General features: G+C 60.6%; 1 protein-coding gene across 1 annotated transcript in view; it reads left to right on the top strand.

Annotated features, from left to right (window-relative positions):
- Positions 1-26051, top strand: part of PPARGC1B (PPARG coactivator 1 beta) — a 47490-nt gene that overhangs the window by 14305 nt on the left and 7134 nt on the right. The window contains exons 2-9 of the mRNA XM_054643073.2: positions 16218-16391; positions 19124-19333; positions 21083-21193; positions 21907-22957; positions 23451-23487; positions 23849-23913; positions 24314-25061; positions 25582-25657. Of these exons, the coding sequence (XP_054499048.2) occupies positions 16218-16391; positions 19124-19333; positions 21083-21193; positions 21907-22957; positions 23451-23487; positions 23849-23913; positions 24314-25061; positions 25582-25657 (2472 nt within the window). The remainder of the gene's footprint in view (positions 1-16217; positions 16392-19123; positions 19334-21082; positions 21194-21906; positions 22958-23450; positions 23488-23848; positions 23914-24313; positions 25062-25581; positions 25658-26051) is intronic.

Genomic DNA, 26051 nt, shown 5'->3' with positions numbered 1-26051 from the left:
CCGCAATCCCTGCGTGGAGAGGGGCTGGAGGGGACATGGTGTTCCCATCCTGATGTCCCTGTGGCTGTGTGCTTCCAGGGCTGTTGTGGTTGGCACACCTGGAGAAAGGCGAGTCCCCAAGGCAGGTCAGAGCAAAGCACTTGCTGCGGAAAGGGAAATTAATTATGGGCACTTTGCTGCACTCCAAGTGACTGCAAAGGCTGATGTTTCTCCTCTTGGCCCATAAACTAATTGTAACGGCAAAACCTCAACAAAAGCCAGGCTCTTAAATGCTTTCTTAATTAATAATTCTCAATAATCACTTGACGTCAATGACCAATTAAAACTTTGCAAAGGGAAGTTGTTGTTAAGTGCCCGGTACCTTTGCTCCTCAGTCGCTGCAGCTCTGATGAATCCTGCAGAAAAGCACCGGGAGGGCCAAGCCCGATGTTTTTAAAGGAAAACATTAAGCAGGAAAAACGTGAATATTCACGTGAGAGTCCACAGGGACAAGAGCAGGGAAGCTGAGCAGTCACTTGGCTCTGCTGCTCCCTGCCGAGCAGCCAGCAAGGGCTGGCAATGCAGACACCCAGAGGGTGGCACCAGGGGTGCCCCTTTCCTGCCCCTCTGGTGTGCTGAGTCCCCAGGGACAGCTCGAGTGGAAGGGCATCATTTCTGGGAGTCCATATTGCAGGGGTCTTTAAGGTCCTGCTGAATGTCCTGTCCCATGGTGGGTCCTTGATTTGTCATGTGCCTCCTTCTCCTCCTTCTCTTTCTCCTCCTCCTTCCCACAGCCTGTCTGAGGTCAGCATCTCCCAGCTCAGCCCTGCCAGGCCTGAAAGCATCACCAGCTGGATTTTATTGGGTGGGAGTTGAGTGGTCCCCAATCCATCTACTGTTAAGTGGAGCCTCTGGAAAGCTGCCATTCATCTCCCTGCAGTGCTGGTGGCTGCAGCGCAGTGCTGGGAGGGTTAATGTCCTCCTCCTCCTTCTTCTCCTCCTTCTCTCAGCTTCACAGCCATCTTAAAACTGCTGGAGCCAGGGCTGTGCACTCCCTGCTCCCACTCCTTTTACAGTATGGGCTGGCTGGCCAGGGAGCCCGGCCTGCTCCTGCATCCTTCCAACTCTTTTCCTTCTTTGGATGTGCCCTGCTCGGGCTGCCCAGGCACTGCCTCCCCCCAGGGGACCCGTGCCCCTGGCCAGGGGTGATGCCCAGGGCCAGGGGCTGCCATGGCTGGCCTCAGCAGTGCCAGGGTGAGATTTTTGCCCATGTTTCTCCAGGACAGTGCTGGGCGTCTGCCAAGGTGGATGCCAGCAACTCCTGGGCACTGAGTGGGCACTTTATACCTGCAAATCCCTTGGCAGGCACTGGGAAAATCCTCCCCTGGGAAAGATGGGAGAGGGTCAGAGCTGGCAGAAAGGAGGGTGAGGAGGGTGGCAGAGGGGGCAAGGAGCTCTGTGGCAGAGTATCCCATCCACGATGGGTACAGCCTGCTCCCAGCAGGGCAGCAGCACTCCTGCAGGGGGGAGCAGCAGTGGGGGCCCTGCAGCGCAGGGAGCAGGGAGGGCAGAGCCTCAGGCAGGCAGGCTCTGCTCCCCACTGAGCTCCTGCCCTCTGTCACCCCTCACAGCTGGCCTGGGGGGTCCCGGGGGTGTTGCTGGCGGCCGTGGGAGAGTTGCTGAGCCTGTGCTGATGGCCAGGCACAGCCCCAGCCCTGCGTGTGTCAGGACAGCAGCAGCACGTGCTGCTGGCTCTGTACCCCAGGGTGGCCTCTTACCCAAATACCAGCCACTGCCCAAGGGTTTGTGCCCCTCCTGACCCGGGGCAAAGCAGGGGAAAGGCCTCTGGGGCCGAGGGGGAGGCAGAAACAGAGCGTCCCTGTGTCCCCTCTGTGCTGCTTCAGCAGATGTCAGCACAGGGAGCAGGAGGAGGTCACCCAGGGATCACATCTGGGCATTTTTTGGGTTGCTGACAGTCCATGCATCGGATGGTGCCTGAAAAGGGAATGAGAGGAGAAGGGGGAGCAGCCCCAAAAGGCACGGGGAGGTCTTTGGTGCTGTGGTCCCTGTGGGTCACTGGCAGGGACATTCTGGGGGGGCCAAGGACCTGTCTTTCCTGTCCTGCAGCCACCAGGCTCAGAGCAGGGAGTGTCACCACTGTCCCTGCTGGGGGATGCTCCTGGGGCTGTGTCCCACCCTTCCAGTGCCCAGGTGTGACAGGGTGGGTACAGCAGGAGTGCCAGGCACGTTCCCAGTCCCCTCCCGAGCAGGTGGCACAGTGGGCACCAGGCTGCCTTTGCTGCTGCCACCACTCCACCCCATTGTGCCCAAGGAAGATGAGGCAGCCCCAGCAGACCCCACAGCTTGGGAGACCCTTCAGAGGGCCCAGTAGCAGTGTGGGGAGCAGGACTGGTGCTGCTGTAGGTCCAGCAGGGATGATGAAAGGCTTAACCCTCTCCTGGCACTGCCAGCCTCCAGCTTGGATGGATGCAGCAGGATGGGATGGAGCAGGATGGATGGAGCAGAATGGATGGCAGCATGAGGGATGCAGGAGGATGGGATGGAGCAGGATGGGATGCAGCAGGATGGGATGGAGCAGGATGGGATGGCAGCACGAGGGATGCAGCAGGATGGGATGGAGCAGGATGGGATGGAGCAGGATGGGATGCAGCAGGATGGGATGGAGCAGGATGGGATGGAGCAGGATGGGATGGCAGCATGAGGGATGCAGCAGGATGGGATGCAGCAGGATGGGATGGAGCAGGATGGGATGCCTGGAGTTCTGTCCTGCTTGGCCCCATCTCAGTGGCACTCGGTGCCAGCAGTGGGGGGATGGCTGCTGTCAGTCCCAGGCTGGTGCCAGCAGTGGGGGGATGGCTGCTCTCAGTCCCAGCAGGGTCACAGCCCAGCCTGGCTGTCTGGCTGTCCCTCCTTTTCACCCCTTTGTCCCAGATGTGCTGCTGGAGGCACGCAGGCCTCCTGCCAAAGGATGGGTGGCTTTCCTGTGGCTTCCCTGCCACCAGAGCCCGGGCATGGCTCCTCACCCAAGGCAGCCACGGTGCCAGTGCTCAGCCTGGCTGCACTTGCTGTCTCCCTGGCACTGCAGGCAGGGGATTGTCTGCCAAGCACCGGGGTCACACCAGGATTTGTCTCTGCTGCACATCCCAGAGGAGAGGAGGTGGAGGCACCCATGGCTCCCTGCCCCTCCTGCCTCTCTGCTCCAGCTGTGGCTGGCTTGGTTGAGGAAGATCCCTGATTTTGGCAGTGGGGAAGCCACAGGAAAGCCTCCCATCCTTTGGCAGAAACCTGGGTACCCTCACCAGGAGCAGGGGACCCCCTTCCCAGCCAGGCAGGGGTGCTCATGCCAGCCCAAGGAAACCCTTGTGGGATGCAGGGTGGGGGATTCAGACTCAGTCTCATCTCTCAGGGAAAAGGTTTGTGGATTATTTTATGCTCTGCAGCCAGTTTGGGCCAGAGTGAGCCTGTGGATGTGTCCAGGCAGCCCCAGCCATGGCTGAGGGGAGCATCAGTGCAGCCCCTGGCTCCTCTCACACCAAAGGCAGCAGCTGCAGGATAATAAATGAGCAGTCTATATTTAGAGCCTGTGTCTGGAGCAGCGTCACGGCGTTGCCAGAGGGTTTTACCATTCACCACAGGCAGGTTTCCCTGCTCCTCCAGCTCCATGCCACCTCTGCAGAAAAGCTCATCAAAGACATCCAGCTGGAAAAGCACCCCGAACAGAAAAACTGATACCTGCACAAAATCTCAGCACCCACCGAGGGATGACAGAGCAGAGCATTCCAGGGAGCCTTGGAAGGAGCTGGCCTGGGGCCATTTCCTTTGGCAAGGGCTTTATTTTGTCGCACAGAATTTTGTAGTAAAGAAAACAGGGATGGAGCCATCCCTTGTGCCACCCCAGGCCCATGTCAGCTCCTGTGCCTGCCCTGCTGGTGCAGCCAGGACAGCTCTCACCCCATGGAGCTGCTGGTCCCTGTGGTCCCTGGATCCCCCAGCAGCCTGGCTGTGCCACTGCAGCTGCCAGGAGCAGCTGGGCTGGGGAGGGGACAGTTCCTGATGGAGCTGGGGGTGCTGGCAGTGCCTGGGAATCCGTGTGGAAATTCCAGGAGAGCTGGAGTGTTGTGCAAAGAGCCCTGTGCAGAGCCAGGCTGTGCTTTCCTGGCAGCCCAGAGTGCCCGGCTGCCATTGCCTTGGGAATGAGGGGATTTGCATGAAAGTTCCTAGTGCTCACATCTGGGATTTTCCCCGTGTGTTGCAATGTCAGAGGGTGTTGGGAACAGATGCTGTCCACTGCTGGCTCCTCCTGGCCTGGGGAGGGTTTCTCCAGGCAAAGCCAAACACTGAGCCCTTGCCATGAGCTGTGAGTGTGGCAGCTGGGACAGCTCGTGACAGGAATGTGACCAGCTCTGCCCAGGCCTTCCTTTGTGGCTCACAGCACCAGGACTTTTTCCCTGCACCCTTCCTTCCACAGGAAGTCTTTTGCTTGGGTTCCTGCACCTCCCAGGGATGGGAAATGCCAAGGTGAGCACAGTGCTGGGTAAAACTCACCAGCACTGGGGCAAACAGCCCCTTCCCCTGCCTGCACAGCCCCACATCCCTGCTCCCAGCTGGGCACCGTGGGAGTGGGGCTGCCCCTGCATCCCTGGCAGTGCCCAAGGCCAGGCTGGATGGGGCTTGGAGCACCCTGGGATGTGGAAGGTGGAACAAAACCTTTAAGGTTCCCTCCCAGTGCAAACCAGTCCCTGATTCTGTGCAGGTTCACAACCTTCCCTGTGCCCGCCCGTGGTGCCAGCTGTGCCTTGGCAGTACAGGGACACCTGAGGACACCCCAAGGACACCCCACTGGCAGAGCTGGCTCACAGCTGAGCTGGGGGAGAGCAGCACTTGGTGCTGGGGGTCAGTGAGCCCCTGCCTGCCCCCCACATCCCAGGACACCCCAGAGCACCCCAGCCCCTTACCCAGAGCAGCGTGGGGACAGAGGCACCCGCAGAGCTTGGGCAGCTGCCCAGGGCACTGGCAGCCGTTTGGGAGGAGGAGGAGGAGGAGGAAGGCACCTGACTGCCAGGCAGGAGTCCAACTAGTTGAAACAGCTCCCGTTGTGGTTTGCATAACCCAGCCTGGCTCGGCCAGCTCTGGGTACACACGGTGTCACCTGGTCCCCAGGCTGGCACTGGGGCTGGCTGGGCAGGCTGAGGGGCTGCCTGCCTGGTGCCCACCATGCCCACTGTGCCCCCTGTGCCCTGCTGTCAGGCTGGCAGGGGCAGGGCCGGCTGTTCTCCTCCAGTGCAGCCCCAGCTGTGGGGCTGTGGCCCAGCAATGTCCCCTCGGTGCCACGCCAAGCACAGCCCTGGTCCTGCTGCCCTGCCTCCCTGCAGGACCCTCCAAGGTGACCCTGCAGGCTCTGACAAGGGCTCCTGGCCACATCCCCACATGGCAGCCCCTGCCACGGGGGCAGCAGAGGCAGAGGGATGGATAAGAGCGGGTGGATAAGAGCGAGGCAGGGCTGGGAGCTGGAGCTGCTCACATCTCACATGACTGGGGAGCTGCTGCCAGGCTCTGGGGCCATGCAAAGTGCATGAAGGTGGCACACCAAGCCAGCCCTGAGCAGCCTTAACCCCTGCCAGCCCTGCACGGGTTTCAGACCACCTGGCATGTGGCACTGCCAGGCTAGAGGTGCCTTCCCCTGGCTCTGATGGCCCCAGCCCAGGGGTGGCTGCTGGGTCAGAGCAGTTCTGTCACACCCAGAGCTCAGGGCTGGCTTTCAGGCCAGCCTGCCCTGGGGTCTCTGGCTTTCTGTTGATCCCTGGATTAGCTGGGGTCAGAAACAGGGGGGGACAAGGCTTGGGGGCAGGCAAGCTCAGGGCAGGGTGGCACAGCACGTGGAGCAGTTAAAGGATCTGATTCAGTGTAAGAACTTGAGCTTGTGGGCTTCACCCCAACTGGTTTGGGAGGAGCAGAGGGGCTCCCAACTGGTTTGGGAGGAGGAGAGGAGCCCCCAACTGGTTTGGGAGGAGGAGAGGGGCCCCCAGCTGGTTTGGGAGGAGGAGAGGGGCCCCCAACTGGTTTGGGAGGAGGAGAGGGGCCCCCAACTGGTTTGGGAAGAGCAGAGGGGCCCCAGCTGCTGCCTCAGGGAGCGGCCAGACCCCTCCTCTCATGCCATGTTGGAGCCTGCCTGGGGTTTTGGGGAGGGGAAAGGTGTGGTCCCTCACAGGAGAGAATTTGGAATAGAACAAAGCTTTGTGGATGTGGGTTTGCATGTGCTCCTGAAGCAGCTTCTTGCCCTCATAGGGGTTTTCTATCTGGAGATCTTGGAGCCGTTTCTTTCCAGGGTGAGTCAGTTGTTTGCAGAGTAGGAAGCCCGAGGAAAGCAGGTTGGCAGCAGCAGCTCCAGGCTGTGGCTCCCAGAAATGCTTCCTGCAGAGCCAAAAAGCAGGGGCAGAGCCCAGCCCTGGGGCAGGTGGCCAGGCTGGGCCAGCTGACAGTGCCCAGGTACAGACCCGGACACAGCAAAGCCTTGTGCAGCCCCAGGAAATCCCCAGAGCAAACACAGCACAGATTGTGCTGCTGTGTGCCCAGCCTGCCCAGAGCTGCTGCTCAGGGTTCTCACCTCCAGCATCCACCTGGGAGCGTGTCCCTGCATCCCCAGACCTGCTGGGACCTGCTCTCCTCCCACCTTTCCCTCAGAACTGGAGTGGTGTCAATACTGAGAATCACTTTATGCCAGGGACTCCTGATGCCCACCTGGAAAATACCAGCTGGCAGCACTGCCCCTCCCCAGCAGCTTTCTGGGCACAGAGGGGTCAGAGCAGAGGTGACCACACTGGGTGGTGACAGTCCCCTCTGGCCAGGACACCTGCAGAAAATGGGCAATAATTTATTTGGGTGTAGCAGGATGGGGGAGCAGTGGGAGCCCCTGATTCAGGAGCAGAAGAGGGGGGGACTCACCTCTTGCTGTGCCCAGGTGATGGGGACAGGGAGGTGCAGGGTGCCAGGTTTGTGCAGGGCAGAAGCAGGAGCTGGCACGGGCAGTGCAGCAGTGAGGGGTGGCCAGCAGTGCCCACCCACCCACCTGGCACCCACCTGGCACAGCTGGGGCTTCCAGCTGCACTGGGCACACCTGGGCAGGCTGGGCAGGGGGTAAGGACAGCTCTGGGTGGTTTGGGGGGTAAGGACAGATGTGAATGGTTTGGGGGTAAGGACAGATGTGAGTGGTTTGAAGGGTAAGGACAGGTCTGGGTCGTTTGGGGGGTAAGGACAGATGTGGACAGAATGGTTTGGGGGGGTAAGGACAGATGTGAGTGGTTTGAAGGGGGTAAGGACAGATGTGAGTGGTTTGGGGTAAGGACAGATGTGAATGGTTTTTCCCCTTGCACAGAGGTTTGCATCCTTGTGCATGCAGCTGAAAACTTCATTTTCACGTGGGAGCCGGGCACAGTGGGGGCTCCCACAGCCCCTATGGCAGCAGGGCCAGCTCAGCCCGTGGCCAGCAGCAGAAGGGCTCCTGCAGGGTCCCACTGAGGCTTGGTGCTGGTGGCTGAGCCCCAGCAGGGCAGGGCTGTCCCTGGGCTGGCTGTGAGGTCAGGCTAATGCAGGAAGATCCTCCTTGTGCCTTCTTAACCCCAGCTTGAACCCTCCCCGTCTCCTGCCTCGGCCTGATTAGCACTAAGAGGCTGCTGGTGGCACCAGCAGTGCCAGCCCACGGTGCCTTCCCTGGCAGGGGCACCTGAACCCCCTGAGAAGCAGCAGGGTGGGCAGGAGCTGGGCTTCCCCCTGGCAGCAGGGGACACCTTGTCCAGGCAGCCCCTGCTCCTCAGCAGAGCACCAGCGAGCTGTGAAAGCGCTGCTGTGCCCTGGGGAGGTGAAGGTGTCCTGCAGGTGATGGGGACAGAGCTGGCAGCGGGTGACAGCTGGCAGGGGGTGACAGGTTCCCTCCAGCTGCTTGTCAGGTGTGAAAGGGGCAGGGCTGGGCCCGGTGTGACACGGTGTAACCTCAGCTCTGTCACACGGGCTGACTCCAGAATGTGCTGGCAATGGCAATCCCAGCCCTTGCCCAGCTGGGCAGGGAGGCTGAGGCAGTGCAGGGATTGCCAGGCTGTGGCTGTGGCTCCTGGAAAGCCAAGGGCAGCTCTGGCAGCCTGGGAGATGCCAAGGCCGTGCCTGTGGGTGGGGAGCACGGCTGTGGCTGGCCTTGGTGGCAGCAGGCAGTGATGTCCCCAAGGGCAGGGGCTCTGAGTGCCACCACAGCTCCGTGTGACAGTGGAGGGGCAGTTGGTGCTTCCATCTGGGATTTGCTCTGGAGCTGGCTGGGAGGGGTGAGGAGCTGTGCCAGGCTGAGCAGTGCCCCTGGAGCTGAGCTGGGCTTTGGTGTGCCAGGCTGTGCCATGGCAGGATGTTTGCAATGTCCTCTGGGCAGAAAGGGCCTGGTGGAGCCCTGTCAGCCTCTGAGCCGGGCACCAAACCTCCCCAGGGCAGGGGCAGGGGCAGGGCTGCTCCTCCTCGCTGGGCTCCCTGTGCCCACATCACTCATGGGGCTGCTGGCTGCAGGGACATCAGAAGAGGAAGCTCTGAAAATAATCACCCCCTCATGCTTTCCTTACCAAAGGAGGGAGTTGCCATCGAGGGGAATTCTTGTGACCAGCAGAGCTGGCTAACAGTCAGCTCCTCAGTGAGTCAGGGCTTGTCCCCATCATGGCACAGCCAGGTCCCCTGTGCTGCCAGCCTGGCTCCCAGGGCTGCACAGCCTTTCCTGCCCCTCAGTGCTGTGTGAGTGGGAGCCATCCCAGGAATTTCAGTGTCTCAGTGCTCTGCTGGCCTCAGCCACAGTCCCCACTGCTCCCAGTCCCACTGGGCATCCCCTCAGGGCTGCAGGGGGGATGTGCCACCTCTTGGCCTGTCCTTGTCCCACACAGGCTGGAGGACACCTCACAGAAGGAGGAGAGGGGTGCTGGGGGAGGCCTGCCTGCTCCTGCTGCTTCTCCTGTTCCTGCTTCTTCTCCTGCTCCTTCTCCTTCTCCTGCCCCTGTTCCTGCTCCCTGCCCCTGTTCCTGCTCCTGCCCCTGTTCCTGCTCCTGCTCCTGCCCCTGTTCCTGCTCCTGCTCCTGCCCCTGTTCCTGCTCCTGCTCCTGCCCCTGTTCCTGCTCCTGCCCCTGTTCCTGCTCCTGCTCCCTGCTCCTGCTCCTGCTGCTGCTCCTGCTCCTGCTCCCTGCCCCTGTTCCTGCTCCTGCTCCTGCCCCTGTTCCTGTCCCTGTCCCTGCTCCCTCCCTGCCTGTCCCACGGCCAGGGGCTCCCCTGGCAGGGCTGGCAGCTGATGGCACATTTCAGTCCCCACTGTGCTCTGTGCCCAGCTCGTGCCAGCTGCTGTCCGTTGCTCCTGCCTTTGCTTTGGGGAGATAAAAAGGAATTTCCTAGAAAACCCCAGCAGTGTTCAGCCTGGTGTGTGTGCCCTGCCTGGCTGGTGCCATCGAGGGGTGGCAGGGAGCTGGTGCCAGGGACAGGCTGGCAGCAGCCACTGGCACAGGTGTGTTTGGTGGTGGATGGGGTTTGCCAGGCTGGCTGCTGGCAGTGTGGGCTGCCATGGGGTGCTGCAGCTTGGCCCCTGCAGGGTGAAGCTCTCACACTTGGGCAGGCACAGTTCTGAGCACGCTGAGGGTGCCCAGGTGTGCTGGCACTGCCTGGCCAGCCCTGGCAGCCCACAGGGGCTCTTTCCATTAGGTGGTGTTGAGAGAGGAGGTGTTCCTTGGAACAGCCTGTTCCTGCTCTGTCTGCTCCTTGCATGGGGCACCACCTGCCCTTGCCTTGTGCTGGGGGTGCTTCAGGGTCTGTGGGGGCTGCAGGGCAGCTCTGGGCTGGTCCTGGAGCTCAGGCAGAACCAAAGTGCACTCTGTAATCTGGAGCCTGAAGAAATGAGCTGAGTATGGAATGAACATGCAGCTCTGTAACCTGTGATACGCTTTGCTGTGCCCTTCTTCCTAAACCCGACACACCTTTGTTTGAAGTATTCCAGCAGAATGTTGTTTATCCAGGGCATTATTACCAGTATCTCAGGCTCCTTTTTTCTGTCCTGTGACTCAAGGACAGTTTAGTGCAATTTCTTCCATCTTTCCTGCATATCAAAGTTATCCTGGCAAGTTCATGTTTATTGTTTGTGGTTAATGTTTAATATTTCCCATTACTGGCATCTCCTGGTTGATCTTAATTACACCTTCTAATGTGAGACAAAAGTCAAGGAATGAGACCGTGCTCAGCCTGGGGCTCAGAGCCTGGCACTGGGCTCCCCTTTTCCCACCCAGCACCCCTTTTCCCACCCAGCACATCTCAGGCTGGGTTGGTGGGGCAGCTGCTCCACGTGTGCCACTGAATCACAGAATCATTTCGGTTGGAAAAGACTTCTGAGGTCATCAGGTCCAACCTTTGAGTCCAAGCTCTGAGTCCAGGCTGTGTTGGCACAGCATGCCCAGCGTGGGCAGCTCCCACGTGCTGCACCCAGAGGGACCAGCAGAAGTGGCTTTGGAGTGGCTCAGGAGGAAGAAGGAGCTGCTGTTTGCTCAGTCCAGGTTTTAAATGAGGTTTTGCCTCTTGCTGGCTGGGCTGAATCGTTAAAACGGATTAGCAGAAAGTTCAAAAAAGTAATTAAAAATTAACAGGGGGCAGAGGGCAAAATGCCTGGCAGGACAGAGAGGTGTCTCTGCTCTGTGCAGCCTGGGAGGTTCCTGTGGGCCTTCCCCTAAACCTGGGCAGGGGATGAGGGCCCTGCCTGTGCCTGTGCTCCCTGTGGGTGCAGGCAGGCTCCCCTCACCTCCAGGGACCTTCAGGCTACCACCTGGGGCTCTCAGGCTATAAATATTGGGGGTGTCAGGGGCTGACAGGGCCAAGGCACAACCCGACACCGCCTCTCCCTCATTCACAGTGACATTTTGTCAAATGCCACTGGGCAGGGGGGTTGCTTATCTGCTGGCACACACTCTGGTGACCTTCACTGCTCTGGCCAGGTGCCTCCTTGCTGTATTTACACTTATTTATAGCTGTCTCCTCCATTCCCACCTCTGCCCTCCTCCCTGGTGCTGGAGCCAGGCTGTGCCCCACATCCCTCCTCCCTCTGGGCTGGCACAGAGCTGGCACATCCTTGGGCATGATGAGGGGCTGGTGCTGGTGGGTGACACCATGGGGGCCGTGTCCCCTGGCTGGGAGCTGTGGGGACAGCAGGGTGCAGCCCTGGCTTGGTCCCACTGTGGGTCATGCCCCCAGAGCCTCCTCACTCTGCTCTCTGCTTCTGGGGCAGCTCAGGAGGGAGCTGGGGGTCTGCAGGCACCAGCCCTGCCTGAAAGGGAGAGTGGCTGTGCCCAGTGCTGCACCAGGCAGCCCAGTGTGGAACCAGCCAGTGTCACAGCAGCCCAGTGCCACACCAACCAGTGCCACACCAACCAGTGCCACACCAGCCCAGTGTCACACCAACCAGTGCCACAGCAGCCAGTGCCACACCAACCAGTGCCACACCAGCCCAGTGCCACACCAGCCCAGTGTCACACCAGCCCAGTGCCACACCAACCAGTGCCACAGCAGCCAGTGCCACAGCAGCCCAGTGCCACACCAACCAGTGCCACAGCAGCCAGTGTCACAGCAGCCCAGTGCCACAGCAGCCCAGTGCCACAGCAGCCCAGTGTCACAGCAGCCAGTGCCACACCAGCCCAGTGCCACACCAACCAGTGCCACACCAGCTCATCACACCAGCCCAGTGCCACAGCAACCAGCCCAGTGTCACACCAGCCAGTGCCACAGCAGCCCAGTGCCACAGCAGCCAGTGCCACAGCAGCCCAGTGTCACAGCAGCCAGTGCCACAGCAGCCCAGTGCCACAGCAGCCCAGTGTCACAGCAGCCAGTGCCACAGCAGCCAGTGCCACACCAGCCCAGTGCCACAGCAGCCAGCCCAGTGCCACAGCAGGCAGCCAGTGCCACAGCAGCCAGCCCAGTGCCACACCAACCAGTGCCACAGCAGGCAGCCAGTGCCAGCCCCCTGGTGCCAGCCCGTCCCAGGAACACCCTGCTGTCTCCCTGCAGGGCTGTAATCCCCGTTTGAAGCAGTCTGTGATTCCGGATTTCCCTGATAAGCCCAGACAACTCTGCAAAACCCCTGCCCAAGGATTTTCTTTCCTTTCCCGAGTCCTGCTGAGGGTGAGGAGGGAGAAGCTGCCCTGGGGCCGGGGCAGGGCTGGTGGGAGCAGCACTTGGTGTTCTCAGCATTTCTCACCTGCTGCTGCTGTGGGTGCCAGCCTGACTCTGCTGGCTGCTGTGGGGCAGTGCCTGCAGCTCGGGTGGATGGATATTTATCCCTTAATGCCTTGGGCAGGCTCCTGGCTCTGCAGGGAGGAGCTGAGTCACTGTTTGCTCCCAGTGAGGAGTGGGCTCTGCTGTCCCTGGCTGCTTCCCTCGGCCCCTCCGAGGTGCTGCCTCTTTGCTTCCCTTTTCCCATGGCACATGAGTGACAGGGCACCCCTGTCACAGGGGCAGGATGCAGGATGAGGCTGCTGGAAGGTGCTGCCCCTGGCCAGCAGCACTTCAGAGGCTGTCCCTGTGCAGGCTGAGTGAGCACCAGCCCTGTGTGCCATCCCCCTGTGCCCACAGCCCACGCCAGAATTCTTGGCCACGACTTCAAGGGGTTGGACCCAGGGCTTGTGCAGATAAGGGTAATTTCTGGCAGGGCTGGAGTGAGACAGGAGAGCACCTGCAGGGCTCTGTGTCACGGTCACTGCGCTGTCCCCAGCTCCTGAGGCAGCTCACAGAGCACACAATGAGCTGAGCCCTTGCTTGCCCTGTTCAGGCTGCTGTTCCCTGGCAGCTCCTGCTCTCCCTGGGCTCACGGATGCAGCTGACCCCAGGCAGCCTCTCCAGTCCTGCTGACTGCAGGGGTTTTGTTTGGGGAGCCCAGGTTGACACTGAAAAAGAGGAAAACATTTCCTGTCTCGTTAATCCAGTGTTTGAATTAGAGTTGGGCTTGGGGAGGAGTCTGGTGTCTCCTCAGAGATAAGACCTCACGTGCCAGGGTTCACACTGCTCCAAAACAGAAGGACTGAAAGGGACATGTCCCACCTGCTGTCCCCAGGGCGTCAGAGCCATCACTGAGCTGGGACATCCTGGGATGTGGCTCCAGCCAGTGGCTGTGGCTCCAGCCCAGGACATGTCCCCAGAGCTTCTGGGCCCACCAGAGACTGTGGCCTGCATTGAACACCCTCCCAATCAGGGAGATGGATCTAACCCTGTGCCAGCTCCTCGTGCTGCCACTGCCCTGGGAAGGACAGACTGGGGACATGGCAAAGGGACAGGGAGTGGGAGCACATTGCACCCAGAGCCAGAGGGATGCTGGCCCAGAGCACCCAGAGCCAGAGGGATGCTGGCCCAGAGCACCCAGAGCCAGAGGGATGCTGACCCAGAGCACCCAGAGCCAGAGGGATGCTGGCCCAGGAGGCAGCAGGAGCTCTCCTCCCTGGAGCAGGGGCTGCTCAGACATGGCAGAGCTCTGGTGGCAGCCTTGCTGCAGCACAGCCAGGTGTCTGGGCTGGAGGATGCCTCCCAGGCTCTGAGCATGTCTCCATGGGTGTTTGCTGGCTGCACACCAAGAACCCATGGCTGATCTTCCTACAAAGTCCCGAGTAAAATTAGAACAAAAGTTCACTCCTCTCCCAAGGCAGCAGGAAGTGCAGAGGGTGGGAAAAGGGACGGTCAGAGCAGATGAGGTCCCGTGCCCACAGGCAGTGTCCCCATTGCTGCTGCCACCCCCGAGCTGGGCAGGGGCTGCCCCTTCCCCAGGCCTGGGAACAGCCCAGAGGGGCTCAGGGCCATGGGCTGGGAGTGGTGGGCTCCCTCTGGAGCCCAGGTCCTTGGTGGCTGGGCTGGGTAAGGGACACTGTCCAGCAGAGGGGACTGGCTGGGGTGCCCATCCAGGTGGCCCCACCAAGCAAAGGCTGTCCCCGTGTCTTTCAGTGAGGAGAGGAGGAGGCTCCACACAGACAGAGCTGAGGTTTGGGCATTCCTGGCCCGTGGGAGGCAGGAAGCTGGGAGCATCCCCAGCATGGCAGTGGCAGTGGCAGTGACAGTGGCAGTGACAGTGGCAGTGGCAGGGCAGTCCTGCCCCCAGTGCCCAGAGAGGGCAGCTCAGCAGCCTTGGATTGCAGGGGTTTATTTTTACCCAGCCCTGTTGCCAATGGGGACATGTCACATCTGTGGAGTTGATCAAAAGACATCCCGAGCACTGGTGTCAGCTGCTCCTTGTGATCTCAGCACCAGGATCTTTTCCCTTGTGGCATATCAAAAGGAGCAGGAGAATTTGGCTGCTCTGCTATTTTTAATTGCACGCACACACGCACACACAGACACACGTATAGCTGTGTATGTATGGCTTGGCTAAAAATAAAAACCTGTGCCTGTGTTCCCATGGGAAGATTTGGGGAGAAGGGGGAGACAAAGTTGTCACAAGACTTTTTCTGGAGCAGGGACAGGAAGGCAGGGACAGGAAGGCAGGGACAAGCCGCAGCAGGTAAGGGACACATCTGAAAGGCCAGAGGACATCTGATCCCCGAGCAGTCTGGGCAGAGGGACAGAACAAGGGGGAAGGCAGCATCTGTGTCCCCCAGAGCTGGCAGTGGGGACTCCTGACCTGCTGCATGTGCTCTGACACCTGGGAACAGAGGTTTTTGCAGGACAGGTTAGAAAATCCCCATCCCTGGGGGCCCAGTGAGGAGTTTCAGCTCCCAGAGCCCCCAGGGGTGCCCAATACTCTTTGTGGCACCACACTTGTGGGATCTACCTGATACACATCCCTCCAGCAAAAAGGTGAAGGGAGGGTGCTGGGAGAGCATCCCCAGAGCAGGGGCAGCTCCCAGAGCTTTGTCTGGGGCTCCCTGCATCCCCTGCAGCCCCTGGGCATGGCTGGGGCATGGCACTGGCTCACCTTCAGGCCATAAAACCACTCTCCCTGCCCTTGATGTGCCCTCCGAGGTGCTCTCCCTGTTTTCCACCTCCCCTGGGATGGGGCAGGGTGGGAAGCAGGTGGGAAATGCAAAAAGGGAGCGAGTGTGTGCCCAGGAGTGTCCTTTGGAGTGTCCTGGATGTGGTGGGGAGCGTGGCAGACAGGCTCCTCAGCCTGGGGGAACACAGCCAGTAATCCCAGATTATCCCAATTTGAAAAGCAAAAAACGAGAAGAGAAAGAGAGAAAAGCTGTCTTTCCCATTCCTGCAGCTGGGTTTGAAATCCCTTTTCCTTCCCACTGAGTGATGGAGGAGACCCTTCCAGGGTGCTTCAGGAGGAGGGGCCCCCATGCTCCCCCACAGCCTCCCTCACATGCTCAGATGTTTGCCTGCTCCAAAATCCATTTGCTCTGTAAATAAACTTGCTTCCCTCACTGCCAGAAGCCTCCCCTTGGACAGGCAGTGCTGGGAGGAGTCTCACCAGACCCTTCCCTGTGTTTTACCCTGACACTGAGGCAGAACCAGGCACGGTGCAGATGCCAGGGCGGGCAGTGGGTGCTGGTGCCAGCCCCAGCTCCCTCGGGCACTGGGTGCAGCTCTGGGGTTTCGTGGCTGGAACCCAAGTGGGGCAGGTGCCAGCTCCTTTCTGTGGTTAAATGGAGATTTTTAGCTCACATCACCCTGAGTGCTCTCAGACATCCATTCATTTCCATGCTGTCCTCCCCCTGCAGGGAGCAGGGAGCAGCTTTGGGCTGCCTTGGTGGTGCTTTGGGATCTGCAGCTTCCCTGAGGGGTGTCCTGAGTGCTCCAGGGCCATGTGGTGGGACAGGGTGAGCAGCAGCTGTGAGGCTGGCCCTGTGTGCTGCTGTCCCCGGTGTCCTGTGCTGATCCCCAGGCCACCACTGGATGTCACTTTTAGGGCACCAGGGGCAGGAATTGCCCCTACCATGACTGTGCAGTGGCTGTGCTGTGCCCTGACCATCTGCTCACTGGGAAGGGATGAGGCTCTTCCCAAGCAGCTCCAGCTGTGGCACAGCTGGGACACCAGCAGGGGTGTGCTGGAGCTGTGGGGCTGCACCAGTGGCCAGTGCCAGGCTGAGTGGGTGCAAAGGTGCCCACCACACCCTGCCAGTGCCTGGACCTGTGTGGGAAGAGGGGCTGGAGCAGGACTGGGTGGATCTCTGGGTGACGGGGGGGGGATGCTGCTGTCCTCAGTGCCTGCTCCTCTGGTCTCAAGCATTTCTCTCCTCTCCTGTGTGCAGTATGAGGTGTCTGGAGAGGAGCACCTCTACTCGGACTTCCCCGAGATCGATCTGTCCCAGCTGGACGCCGGCGACCTGGACTCTGCTGGCTGCTTCAATGAGCTGCACTGGGGAGGGGAGCACTCAGAGACCGACTCCAGCCAGTACAGCACCGACGACTCCGAGCTCTTCCAGGTACCCCATCCCCCCTGGGTGCAGGCAGGAGGGAGCACGGAGCTCTCCAGGCACCCCAGGATGGAAGCAGGGGGAGAGGGAGGCTGGCAGGAGGGAACACACACAGGACTATTAATATCTCCTCCCCAGCTGATTAGTGCTCCATTAATTTGTGCACCGGCTCTAAATGGGGCAAGCGGAGTAGGGCTAATGAGGAGGAGGAGGAGGAGGAGGCTGCTGAGGCAGCCCTCCTGTGCTGGATTATTCACTGGAACTGCAGCCGGGGTGCAGCGTGTCCTGTTCCATTCCTGGAATGCCAGGGCGGCAGTGCGGGGGTCTCAGCACTGGAAAGTTCCCTTCCCAGGAGCTGGAACCAGCCCCTTCACCCTGTTTCTTCACAGGAACCAGCCCCTTGCTCTGTTCCTTCACATGAACCAGCCCCTTCACCCTGTTCCTTCACAGGAACCAGCCCCTTCACTTTGTTCCTTCACAGGAACCAGCCCCTTGCTCTGTTCCTTCACAGGAACCAGCCCCTTGCTCTGTTCCTTCACAGGAACCAGCCCCTTGCTCTGTTCCTTCACAGGAACCAGCCCCTTCACCCTGTTCCTTCATAGGAACCAGCCCCTTGCTCTGTTCCTTCATAGGAACCAGCCCCTTCACCCTGTTCCTTCACAGGAACCAGTCCCTTCACCCTGTTCCTTCATAGGAACCAGCCCCTTGCTCTGTTCCTTCACAGGAACCAGCCCCTTCACCCTGTTCCTTCATAGGAACCAGCCCCTTGCTCTGTTCCTTCACAGGAACCAGCCCCTTGCTCTGTTCCTTCACAGGAACCAGCCCCTTCACCCTGTTCCTTCACAGGAACCAGCCCCTTGCTCTGTTCCTTCACAGGAACCAGCCCCTTGCTCTGTTTTCCCAGCTCTGGCAGCCCCTCTGTCCCTGGGGTCCCTGTGTTCCTCTCCTCGGCTCTGGGCCGGGATGGATCCGTGGCTGTGCCAGCACGGTGCAGAGCTGGGCCAGGGGATGCTGCTGGGCCAGGGGATGCTCCTGGGCACAGGCAGGACTGCTCCATGTCCCTCTGCCCCTGTCTCTCATCTCCTGGAGCTGTGAGGGCAGGGCAGGGCTGTCTGACAGCACAGCCAGGCTGGAAGCAGGGAGATGCAGAGGGGACTGGGCACAGAGCAGGCTGGGCAGCCCCCTCGCCCTGCCCAAGCTTGTGCCATGCCCTGGATGTGCCTGTCCTTGGGGCTGGGGTCTCTGTGCCCTCCTAACCTTTACCCCCTTGCACAAGGAGGTTGTGACCCCCTGGTACCAGCTAATCACCAACCCTGGGTTACATTTTGGGAGGAGGATTATTTCTATTTAAACAAGGAGATGAGAAAAAAAAGCCTCAATATTTTCTAACCTGCCCATAAAATAACAACCCTCTGGCTTTTATGCTGGGCTGATGCTGTGCTTGAAAATGGTCCAGTCCAGCTGAGGGACCTTCATCACGAGATGCATATTTTCCATGAACTTCCTGGGGAAAAGATAAACAGAAAAGAAATGCAAAAGCCAGGCCGATGAGGAGCAGTGGAGTATGATGAAATGTATCCCACTGAACTTGTATGCACAGCAATCTCGTGCCAATAACAGGAGGAAAAGAAACTGAGCCAAAAATGGAGCATCCTGCTGCCTTTCCCTGGAGCCTGCTCTAGGAACTGCGAGCAAGGTTAGGGCATGGAACAAAAGATGTTTAATTTTCAAACAAGAGGAGAGAAACACAGGAGGCTGTGTGCAGGCAGCAGTCCTGCCTGTGAGCCTGACTTTACCCCCGTGCTAATTTTATCACTGATGGTAGCCTGCCTCTCCTTGGACATGGTTTACATTCAGATTGTGATGGAGGAGGACCAAAAAGAAGGAGCTGCTGGCTCACTCCAGCCATTCCTCAGCTTCTGCATCCTCTCCTGGCCTTCAGCACTGTGTTGCCGGACTGGAAGGGAACTCATGGGGCTGGGTGGGACTGGGAGGGCACTGGGAAGGCTGGAGGTGCATCAGCAAAGCCACAGCCCAGGAGAAAGGAGGGGCCCAAGCCAAGCTGGAGCAGTGGGCAGGGAGGAGGCAGGAGCAGCCCCTGGCCCTGGGTGAGATGGGCCTTGCACTACAGCTCCCCTGACCCAGTTTTGGGTGAACAGGGTGATCTGGGGTGCTGATGGGAGACTGGGGAGTGACTGGGGCTGTGCTCTGGACAGGATCTCTCACAGAGCACTGGGTGCACCAGTGTGGGAGGGCTGGGAGCTCCTGAGCAGCTGGAGGTGCCTGCGTTTGGGGGCTCTCAGTGAACACAAAACTCAGAGTGGTTCTTGTCACAAGCTGTGGCATCAGGCCAGTGGTGCAGCCCGGGCAGAGCTTCCCCTGTGCCCTCCTGGGAGGCTGTGCCCTCTTGTCCACTGGGCAGCCCTGGCTGAGCTCACAGCTCTTGCACTTGCAGAGTCAGGAGGATTTGGGCCAGGAGCTTTTTCCTGACAGATCCTTTATCTGCTGCTGTTTGCCTCATGGTGGGCTGGAGGCCCTGTGGGGAGAGAAGATGCTCTGGTTCATTCTTTTCCTGCTGGGGTGCAGGTGGACAGACGGACTCTCCTCTCCCAGGTCTCACAGTGGGGTCCCTGGGAAGTGTGGGAGCTGGTGTGGCTCTGCTGGTCCCTGTCCCCCATCCAGCATCCTGGGGACCCTGTGCCCAGCCTAACCCCCTCTTTCTTCTCTGCTGCTCCTTTCAGATAATAGACAGCGAGAACGAAGCGCTGCTGGCAGCCCTGACCGAGACTTTGGATGATATTCAGGGAGATGACATGGGCCTGGCTGCCTTCCGAACTATGGAAGAGGGGGACACGCTCAGCCCTGCCACCACCTCACCTGCCCCCTCCCCCAAACCCACCGCCCCGGTCACGGGGGGCCCCCCGGCCCCCGAGGGTGATGAGCTGTCTCTAGTAAGAACCCACTTCCTACTGTTTAAGGTGGATTTGGATGAGCCCCAGATAAGCCGGCTGCATGGGTATGATAGGAAGCCAAGGTCTGAATTTTTTCATTCTAGGCTTAAAACTCTCTTTAACCGTCAATACCAAAGCATATTACTTGTATTGTATACGTATACATGTTCTGCATCATTGCTGTCACCTCCATCACCATCCTCACGGGAACCAGCTGTGTGTATACAAACCTACATGGGCGGGGTAGGGGCGGGTGCCAGAGGGCTGGGGGCGGCTTTGGCACACCCACACCTGCTTTTAACCCCACCTGCAGGCGTGGGGCTGCCCGGGGCTCTCCCTGGCTCATCCCAGCCCCGTGCCCATGGCAGTGGTGGCTTTTCCCCCTGGCTCTGCCCTGGGCTGAGCTCCCTGCTGTCACAAGAGGGGCTTGCCTGAGGGTCAGCCCCTGCCCTCGGCTGTCAGTGGGAGGGTTTGACCCTCCCTGTGCATTCCATTCCTCGGGGGCTGTGTGGCCTCCAGTCCCTCCAGATTTGGTGGCTGGAGCATCCCCCTTGGTTCCCTGCAATACTGGGGCTCCATCCCTGCTCCCCTCCCTGAACTGGGAGCGTTTCCTGCCGTGCCCGGGAGGCTCCCTGGCACAGGACACCCAGCCTGCTCCCTCCTGCGGCTCACAGAGCCCCCAGCCCGGTCCCGGGGTGTCCCCACAATCCCAGCCAAGGGGAGGAGTGACATCCAGTGGTGACAGCGTGCATTTCCACCGCCCACGCCCCGCGCAGGGGTATATATCACACATGACCTATATGTGTATATATAGGATGTATACGTTGCAGGGGCGGGGGGGAACGGGAGCTGGGCGCTTCCACCCACAGGAGCCTCTCTCCTAAAGCCTCGGGTGCCCCGGCTGGCATTTCCTGGCAGACCCTGACCCGGGCACCCCTTTTCTATCAGCCCCTAACCCCCCAGACCTGTCTCTCCTGCAGTCCCGGGTGCCTACGCAGTCGTCTTGCTGTTGAGCTGTTGTCGCCTCCGGTTGTTAGCGCCACACGGGCACAATCTCAATTGTTCTTGCTGGGTGTGGGGTCTGGGGTTTTTTTCCCTCCCCCTGTCCAAAATTGGGGTTGAGTAGAAGGATAAAGTGGTGGCCCTGCCATCAGAAGGGGTGGCACTGCAGTGAGCTGGGGAAAACCCCGCTGCAGCGCCCATGGGTGTGACACGGTGCTGGGGGAGATCCTGACAGATCCCACAGGGATTCACATCTCCAAAGAGCCTTGAAAGCTCGTTAGTGAGTCGAGGCCCTCTCTGGATGTTTTGGCTAAATGAGCCTCACACGGGGACTCAGTGATCTGTCCAAACCCATCACTCACACCAGTGCAAAGCCTCTGTCACCTCAGGGCAGAGCTGATGGAGTGAGAAGCTGGGATGCCACGGCAACTCCTGTGTGTCTGACCCGAGTGGGGTTGTCCCTGGGAAGTAAATTCCCTGCTGCACGCTGCCCCAGCCTGCCTGGGGATCCCTGGGCTGAATGCTGTGGGGACACCCTGACCCCCACAGGGCTGCACACAGCCAGGCACCTGCCCCACAGCCGCGTGGGGTGGGAACTGCTAACCCTAACCCTCCCTGCCTGATACTTTTTTGCCCCATTTTTGGGTGGGATGCTCGGGGATGGACGGGCTCACACATGAGCCAAGGGGTGTTTTCTCCTGCCCTCGCTGCGATGCCGACTCCTTTTCTTGCCCCTTCTCTCTGCAGCTGAAGAAGCTGCTCCTGTCTCCATCCCTTCCGAGCTGCGAGGCCCAGCGGGACGGGAGCGCCCGGCGCCCAGGGACCCCAAAGTCCCGGCCCCCCCGGCCCTGCACTAAGGTACTCCCTGAGCCTCTGCAGCACACACACCTCCAGGGAGGTGCCTGCAGCCCCCACCTCCTGGGAGCTGGCCCAAAGGACGGTGTTGGGGACTGTGAGCAGCCTCTGGGCTGGGCAGGGCGTTGGGAACAGGCAGGGACTGTCACCCGCAGTGCTCCCTTCCCTGTCTCATGCAGTCTGGGCTCTGCAAAACTTTAGACTCTGTGCTGTGCTAAGAAGCACCTTGATCTCACTTGCACTCAGGGGGGTTTGGTCTCTCCCAACTTCCCTGAGCACCCCTTTGTGAAAACCCCATGTGCTCCATCTCTGTTCACCCCCTTGCCCCCCTCCCTGCTGACTCGCAGCCCAAGCCAAGGCCTTTGGCCAGGAGTCTCTGCCTGTTGTACTGCAGAGCCCACCCCAACACTTGAGCTGATCTGAAACCCGGCAGAAGGTGCCACCAGAGATTTTCCTGCTTTGCTAATGGTAATTGTGCAGTGCATTAGGCCTGGCCAATTAGATTGTGTGGGAAGAGCAGCAGATCCCTCCTGGGGAGAAGGAGCATCCCTGCCTGCAGGAGGGGCAGCACTCGGGGCACGGGGCTGACCCCAGGGAGGTCGGGGTGCTGGTGAGACACAGCTGGGGGGTGTGAGGGTGTGGGGGGGCTCTGTCAGCCTCCCCCCAGGGTCGTGGCTGGGGGGCTCAGAGCTGACTCTCCTCTCTCCTCTCGGAAGGTGGAGGGTCCCCGGGACAGGAGGGCGAGCGTCCCGCAGGCTCAGAGCCGCAGCTGCACGGAGCTGCACCGGCACCTCACCTCCAGCACCTCCTGCTCCCAGACCAAAGCCCCCCAGGCACCTGAGGAGTGCCCCGGCAGCGGCCACCACCCGTCCCCAGGTGACTGCGCCCACCACGAGGACGACAGCGACTCCAGCGAGGACTCGCTGAGCTCCGGCGACTCGGCGGCCGCGCTGTCCTCGGCGGAGGACGGCCCGGGCAGCCAGTTCTCCTGCGAGGGGGAGCTGCACTCGGTGCTGGAGCTGATCCGCTACATGCACACCTACTGCCTGCCCCCTCGCAAGCTGCCCGCCCGCGACCCCGCCGAGGGCCGGCCCCAGCCCTGCAATAGCCCCTACAAGAGAGCCAAACCGGACTGTGCCCCCGGGCAGAGCCGGCCGGGCTGCGCCTGGCAGGCAGCTGGCAGCTGCAAGAAACCCGCAGCGTCCTTCTCCATCCTGAAGGAGCTGCTGGCGCGGGACCTGCTGTGCGATGTGAGCAAGCCATACCGCCTGGGCAAGCCCGTGTACGCTGCCCTGGCACGGCCGCCCGGCTCCTGCTCCCCCGTGCCGCCCGACGGGGAGGATGCCAGCGGGACTTGCACGTCCAGAGCCAGAGCAGAGAGGGGCGAGCCCCGGCAGGGCCCCGAGGCGGAGGCGCCGCGGGAGCTGGGGGCCCTTGAGGACGATGCTGGGAGGCAGGAGGGGAAGGCGCCCCTCAAGCAGGACAGCGCTGTTTACACCGTGCGCCGCTCCAAGAGACTCAACCCCGAGCTCGGGCACTGGCTCTCCTTCCTTGAGGAGCCCCACGCCGAGCCCTCCGTGCCCCTGGGCTGCAGGGAGGCCGCGCCCTGCCTGGTGCTGGAGGGCTTCTCTGCCGAGGAGCCGGCGGCCGAAGTGGAGGTGGGGGGCACGGCCCCGTCAGCAGAGCCCCAGCCCCTCTGCCTGGGCTCCCTGGGGGATGGAGAGGTGGCCACGGAGAGCCGGCGCTGTGCCCTCCTGGAGCAGACAGGTGAGGGGCCTGGGCACTGTCACTGTGCTCGCTGTCCCCGGCGTGCCCATGCTGCCCGTGCCATCCCTGCCGTGGGCGAGTGATGCTGCCCGGGTGCTGGGCACTCAGCTGGCAGGAGAGCTGTGAGCAGCCCCCTGTGCTGCCTGGCTGTGGGGTCCCATGCATGGGCAGTTCTCTTTTGGGGTGCTTTTTCAATCCGTGAGCATCTTCTGCCTCAGTTTGCCCATCCTTGTAATGAGGTGGAGGAGTTGGTGTGGCCATAACCCAGCAGGGACCAGGTTGCCCCATCCCTCCAGGTTTTTCCCTGTGGGTTCTCCCTGGGTCTGGGCTCTGGGGTTCAGCTGCAGTGGTGCCCCAAAGCCCCAGCAAGTTGCAAGTGCAGGAGTGGCTCAGCCCTGGCAGTGTGAGCTGTCCCTCTGGGGTGGGCAGAGCCCTCAGTGGGCACTGCAGGGGTACAGCCCCACTGGTAACCTGCTTCTCTCCTGCCTTTCAGAAACACCCAGGTGTCTCACGCTGTCCTTGGCACAAACGTAAGTGCAGGTGGGGCTGGATGAACCATTCTGGGGCTGGAAACTGCCTGGGGTTGTGTGGCTGGGCAGGGCCCCTGCAGGCAGCACAGGGAGCTGTGTTTGCAGAGCACAGGGAGCTGCACTGCTGGGCACAGTGCTGTGGGGAGCCACAGGGTGCGAGGAGCTGGGAGAGTCCCATGCCCAGGGCAGGGCATTTTGTGTGTGCCCTGGAGCTGCTCACCCCACTGCCCTTGTGGGGTTACTCTGTTAGGCACCAGCCAAAGTGGGAGGGTTCGCTTGTGGGAAGTCTTTTCTCAGCTTGCTTTTGGGTTTTGGGGCTGTGTTCACCTAAACACTTTCTTGGTTTTCTGCTCTTCTCCAGTGACCCAACCTTTGGGAAGAGAAACTTTGAGCCAATGCTGACCGTGGAGCTGTGTGGGACAGCAGGTAGGACATGCTTTGAAATCTTTAGTTTTATAAAAATGTACTCTAGGAGGGAGTTCATTCACCCTAAATTTAGCCTGGAGGCATCATTCCAGCCTGCCCAGCCAAGGGGGCACCTTCATCCCCTTCACAGTGCAGACACAGGAGCCTGCTGTGCACTGCCACATCCGAGCACCAGGAGCAGCTCAGGGGAACGTGTTTGGGGTGGGAGGAGATGTTCAGGGGGGCTCTGCATGAGCCAGGAGGGAAGGGAGAGTCCTCTGGTCCCTCCTGGGATCAAGGCATCCTTCTTGTTCCCCCAGGTGCCACTGGATGAGGCTGTGGGGGCAGCCCAGGACAGGGGTGGGGCAGGGCAGGCCGGAGGGGGCAGAGCTGACTCCTGCCCTTTGTTTGGGGGGTCCAGGTCTCACACCGCCCACCACTCCGCCATACAAACCCGCCGAGGAGGACCTGTACAAGCCAGACATCCCCCAGGAGGCAGGGAAGGAGGAGGGGATGGCCCCCAGCCCCGGGGACGTGGCAGCCTCGCGGAAAGCCCCCAGGAAGCACCCGGAGAGGACGGAGCTGTTCGCCCACCTGAGCCGGGCGCGCCCGCTCCCCGAGCAGCAGGGCTTGCTCAAGCGGCCCTTCTCCCGCTCCTTCGGGGACCACGACTACTGCCAGGTGCTGAAACCCGAGCCTGCCCTGCAGAGGAAGGTGCTCAAGTCGTGGGAGCCCCCGAGCCAGGTGGAGACGGAGCACAAGAGGAGGGTCCCGGCCGCCCACTACCAGGGGCTGGAGCTCGGCAAGGACACGGGCACCGAGATGCTCTGGAAGGACGGCGTCAAGCAGCTGAGAGACCAGGAGATCAGAGCCAGCTTAACAAAGCACTTTGGCTTTCTGGACAGTGCCCTCGACGACGAGGACATGGTCTTCTGCAAGACCCCCGAGTACGACACCGTCTTCGAGGACAGCTGCAGTGAGAGCGGCTCCCCCGTGGAGGAGGATGAGGAGGAAGAGGAGGAGGAAGAGGAGGAGCACGGCGACACCAAGCTGTGCCTGAGGAGAAGTGCCCTTTCCAGGAGCAGTTTGCATTACTGCTCCCGGAGCAGGTCCAGCTCGGGCTCCTCGTGCTGCCGGTCACGGTCACCTGCCAGCAGACGCACCTTCAGGTACGGGGACACGGGGACATTGGCACTGGTTGTGTCCCCTCAGTTTTCAGCGTGATGCAGGGCACCCCCAGTGCTCTCTGCTCTGCTGGCACAAGAAGTAAAGATGCTAAATAATGAAAGAAAAACTGTGAAAATAATTGGTGCTGCAAGCAGTAAAGATGCTAATTAATGAAAGAAAAACTGTGAAAATAATTGGTACTGCATCAGCCATTGCTGCAAGTGTCAGCCATGGTCTGAGGAAGCAGTGGAGGACTGAAGCAGCCAGGGGGTTCCATGGGTGGCAGGACATGGGCTGGACCCAGGCCTGGGAAGGGGCAGGTGCTGGCTGTGGACACCCTGGCATCTATGAGAAGAAACTTTGCAGTGTCCTTTCCAGTGAGTCCAGACCCCAGTCTCTCCTTGGCTCCCAGTGCCCCCAAGTGCTCACCCACTCCTATAGGTGTCTCAGCTTCTCACTGATGTTTGAAGCTTTCCCAGCAGCTCCCCCAGCCCCAGGCTGAGCTCCTGTCCCTCCTTGCAGGTGTGAGAACAGCGAGCAGTGTCAGGGCAGCAGCGGGCAGCGGGGCCAGCTGAAGAAGAGACGGGAAAAGGCCATCGTAAGTGAGGGGGGACCCCACGGGGACACAGCAAGGCCAGCCCTCGGCTCATCTCCTGCTCCAAAAAGCAGCAGTGGAGCCCATTAGCCCTGGCTTCAGCATCCCTTGGTGCGAGGCCAGTGTTAAACAAGGACAGGGGGTGGTGGGGGGAGGAAAACCCAACATGCAGCAGAAGCCGCCAGCGATTGGCAACACACGGAGTCCTTGGCACAGGGATGCCCAGAGCCTCCTACGCTGGTGCCTCCGTGCACTTGGCACTGGCAGTTTGTGGGGTGAACTGGGGAATCCCTGATGGCACAGATATGGCCCTGCTGCATCCTCGTGCACCTACAACCTGTGGGCACATGGTGGGAGCTGGGAGAGGAGTGGGCACATGGGAGGGTAAATTGGTGCT

This window comes from Agelaius phoeniceus, chromosome 15 (genome assembly GCF_051311805.1).
Source record: "Agelaius phoeniceus isolate bAgePho1 chromosome 15, bAgePho1.hap1, whole genome shotgun sequence".
Taxonomy (NCBI): Eukaryota; Metazoa; Chordata; class Aves; order Passeriformes; family Icteridae; genus Agelaius; species Agelaius phoeniceus.
The sequence above is the reverse complement of the archived record's forward strand: the minus strand, read 5'-3'. Positions and strand labels throughout refer to the sequence as shown.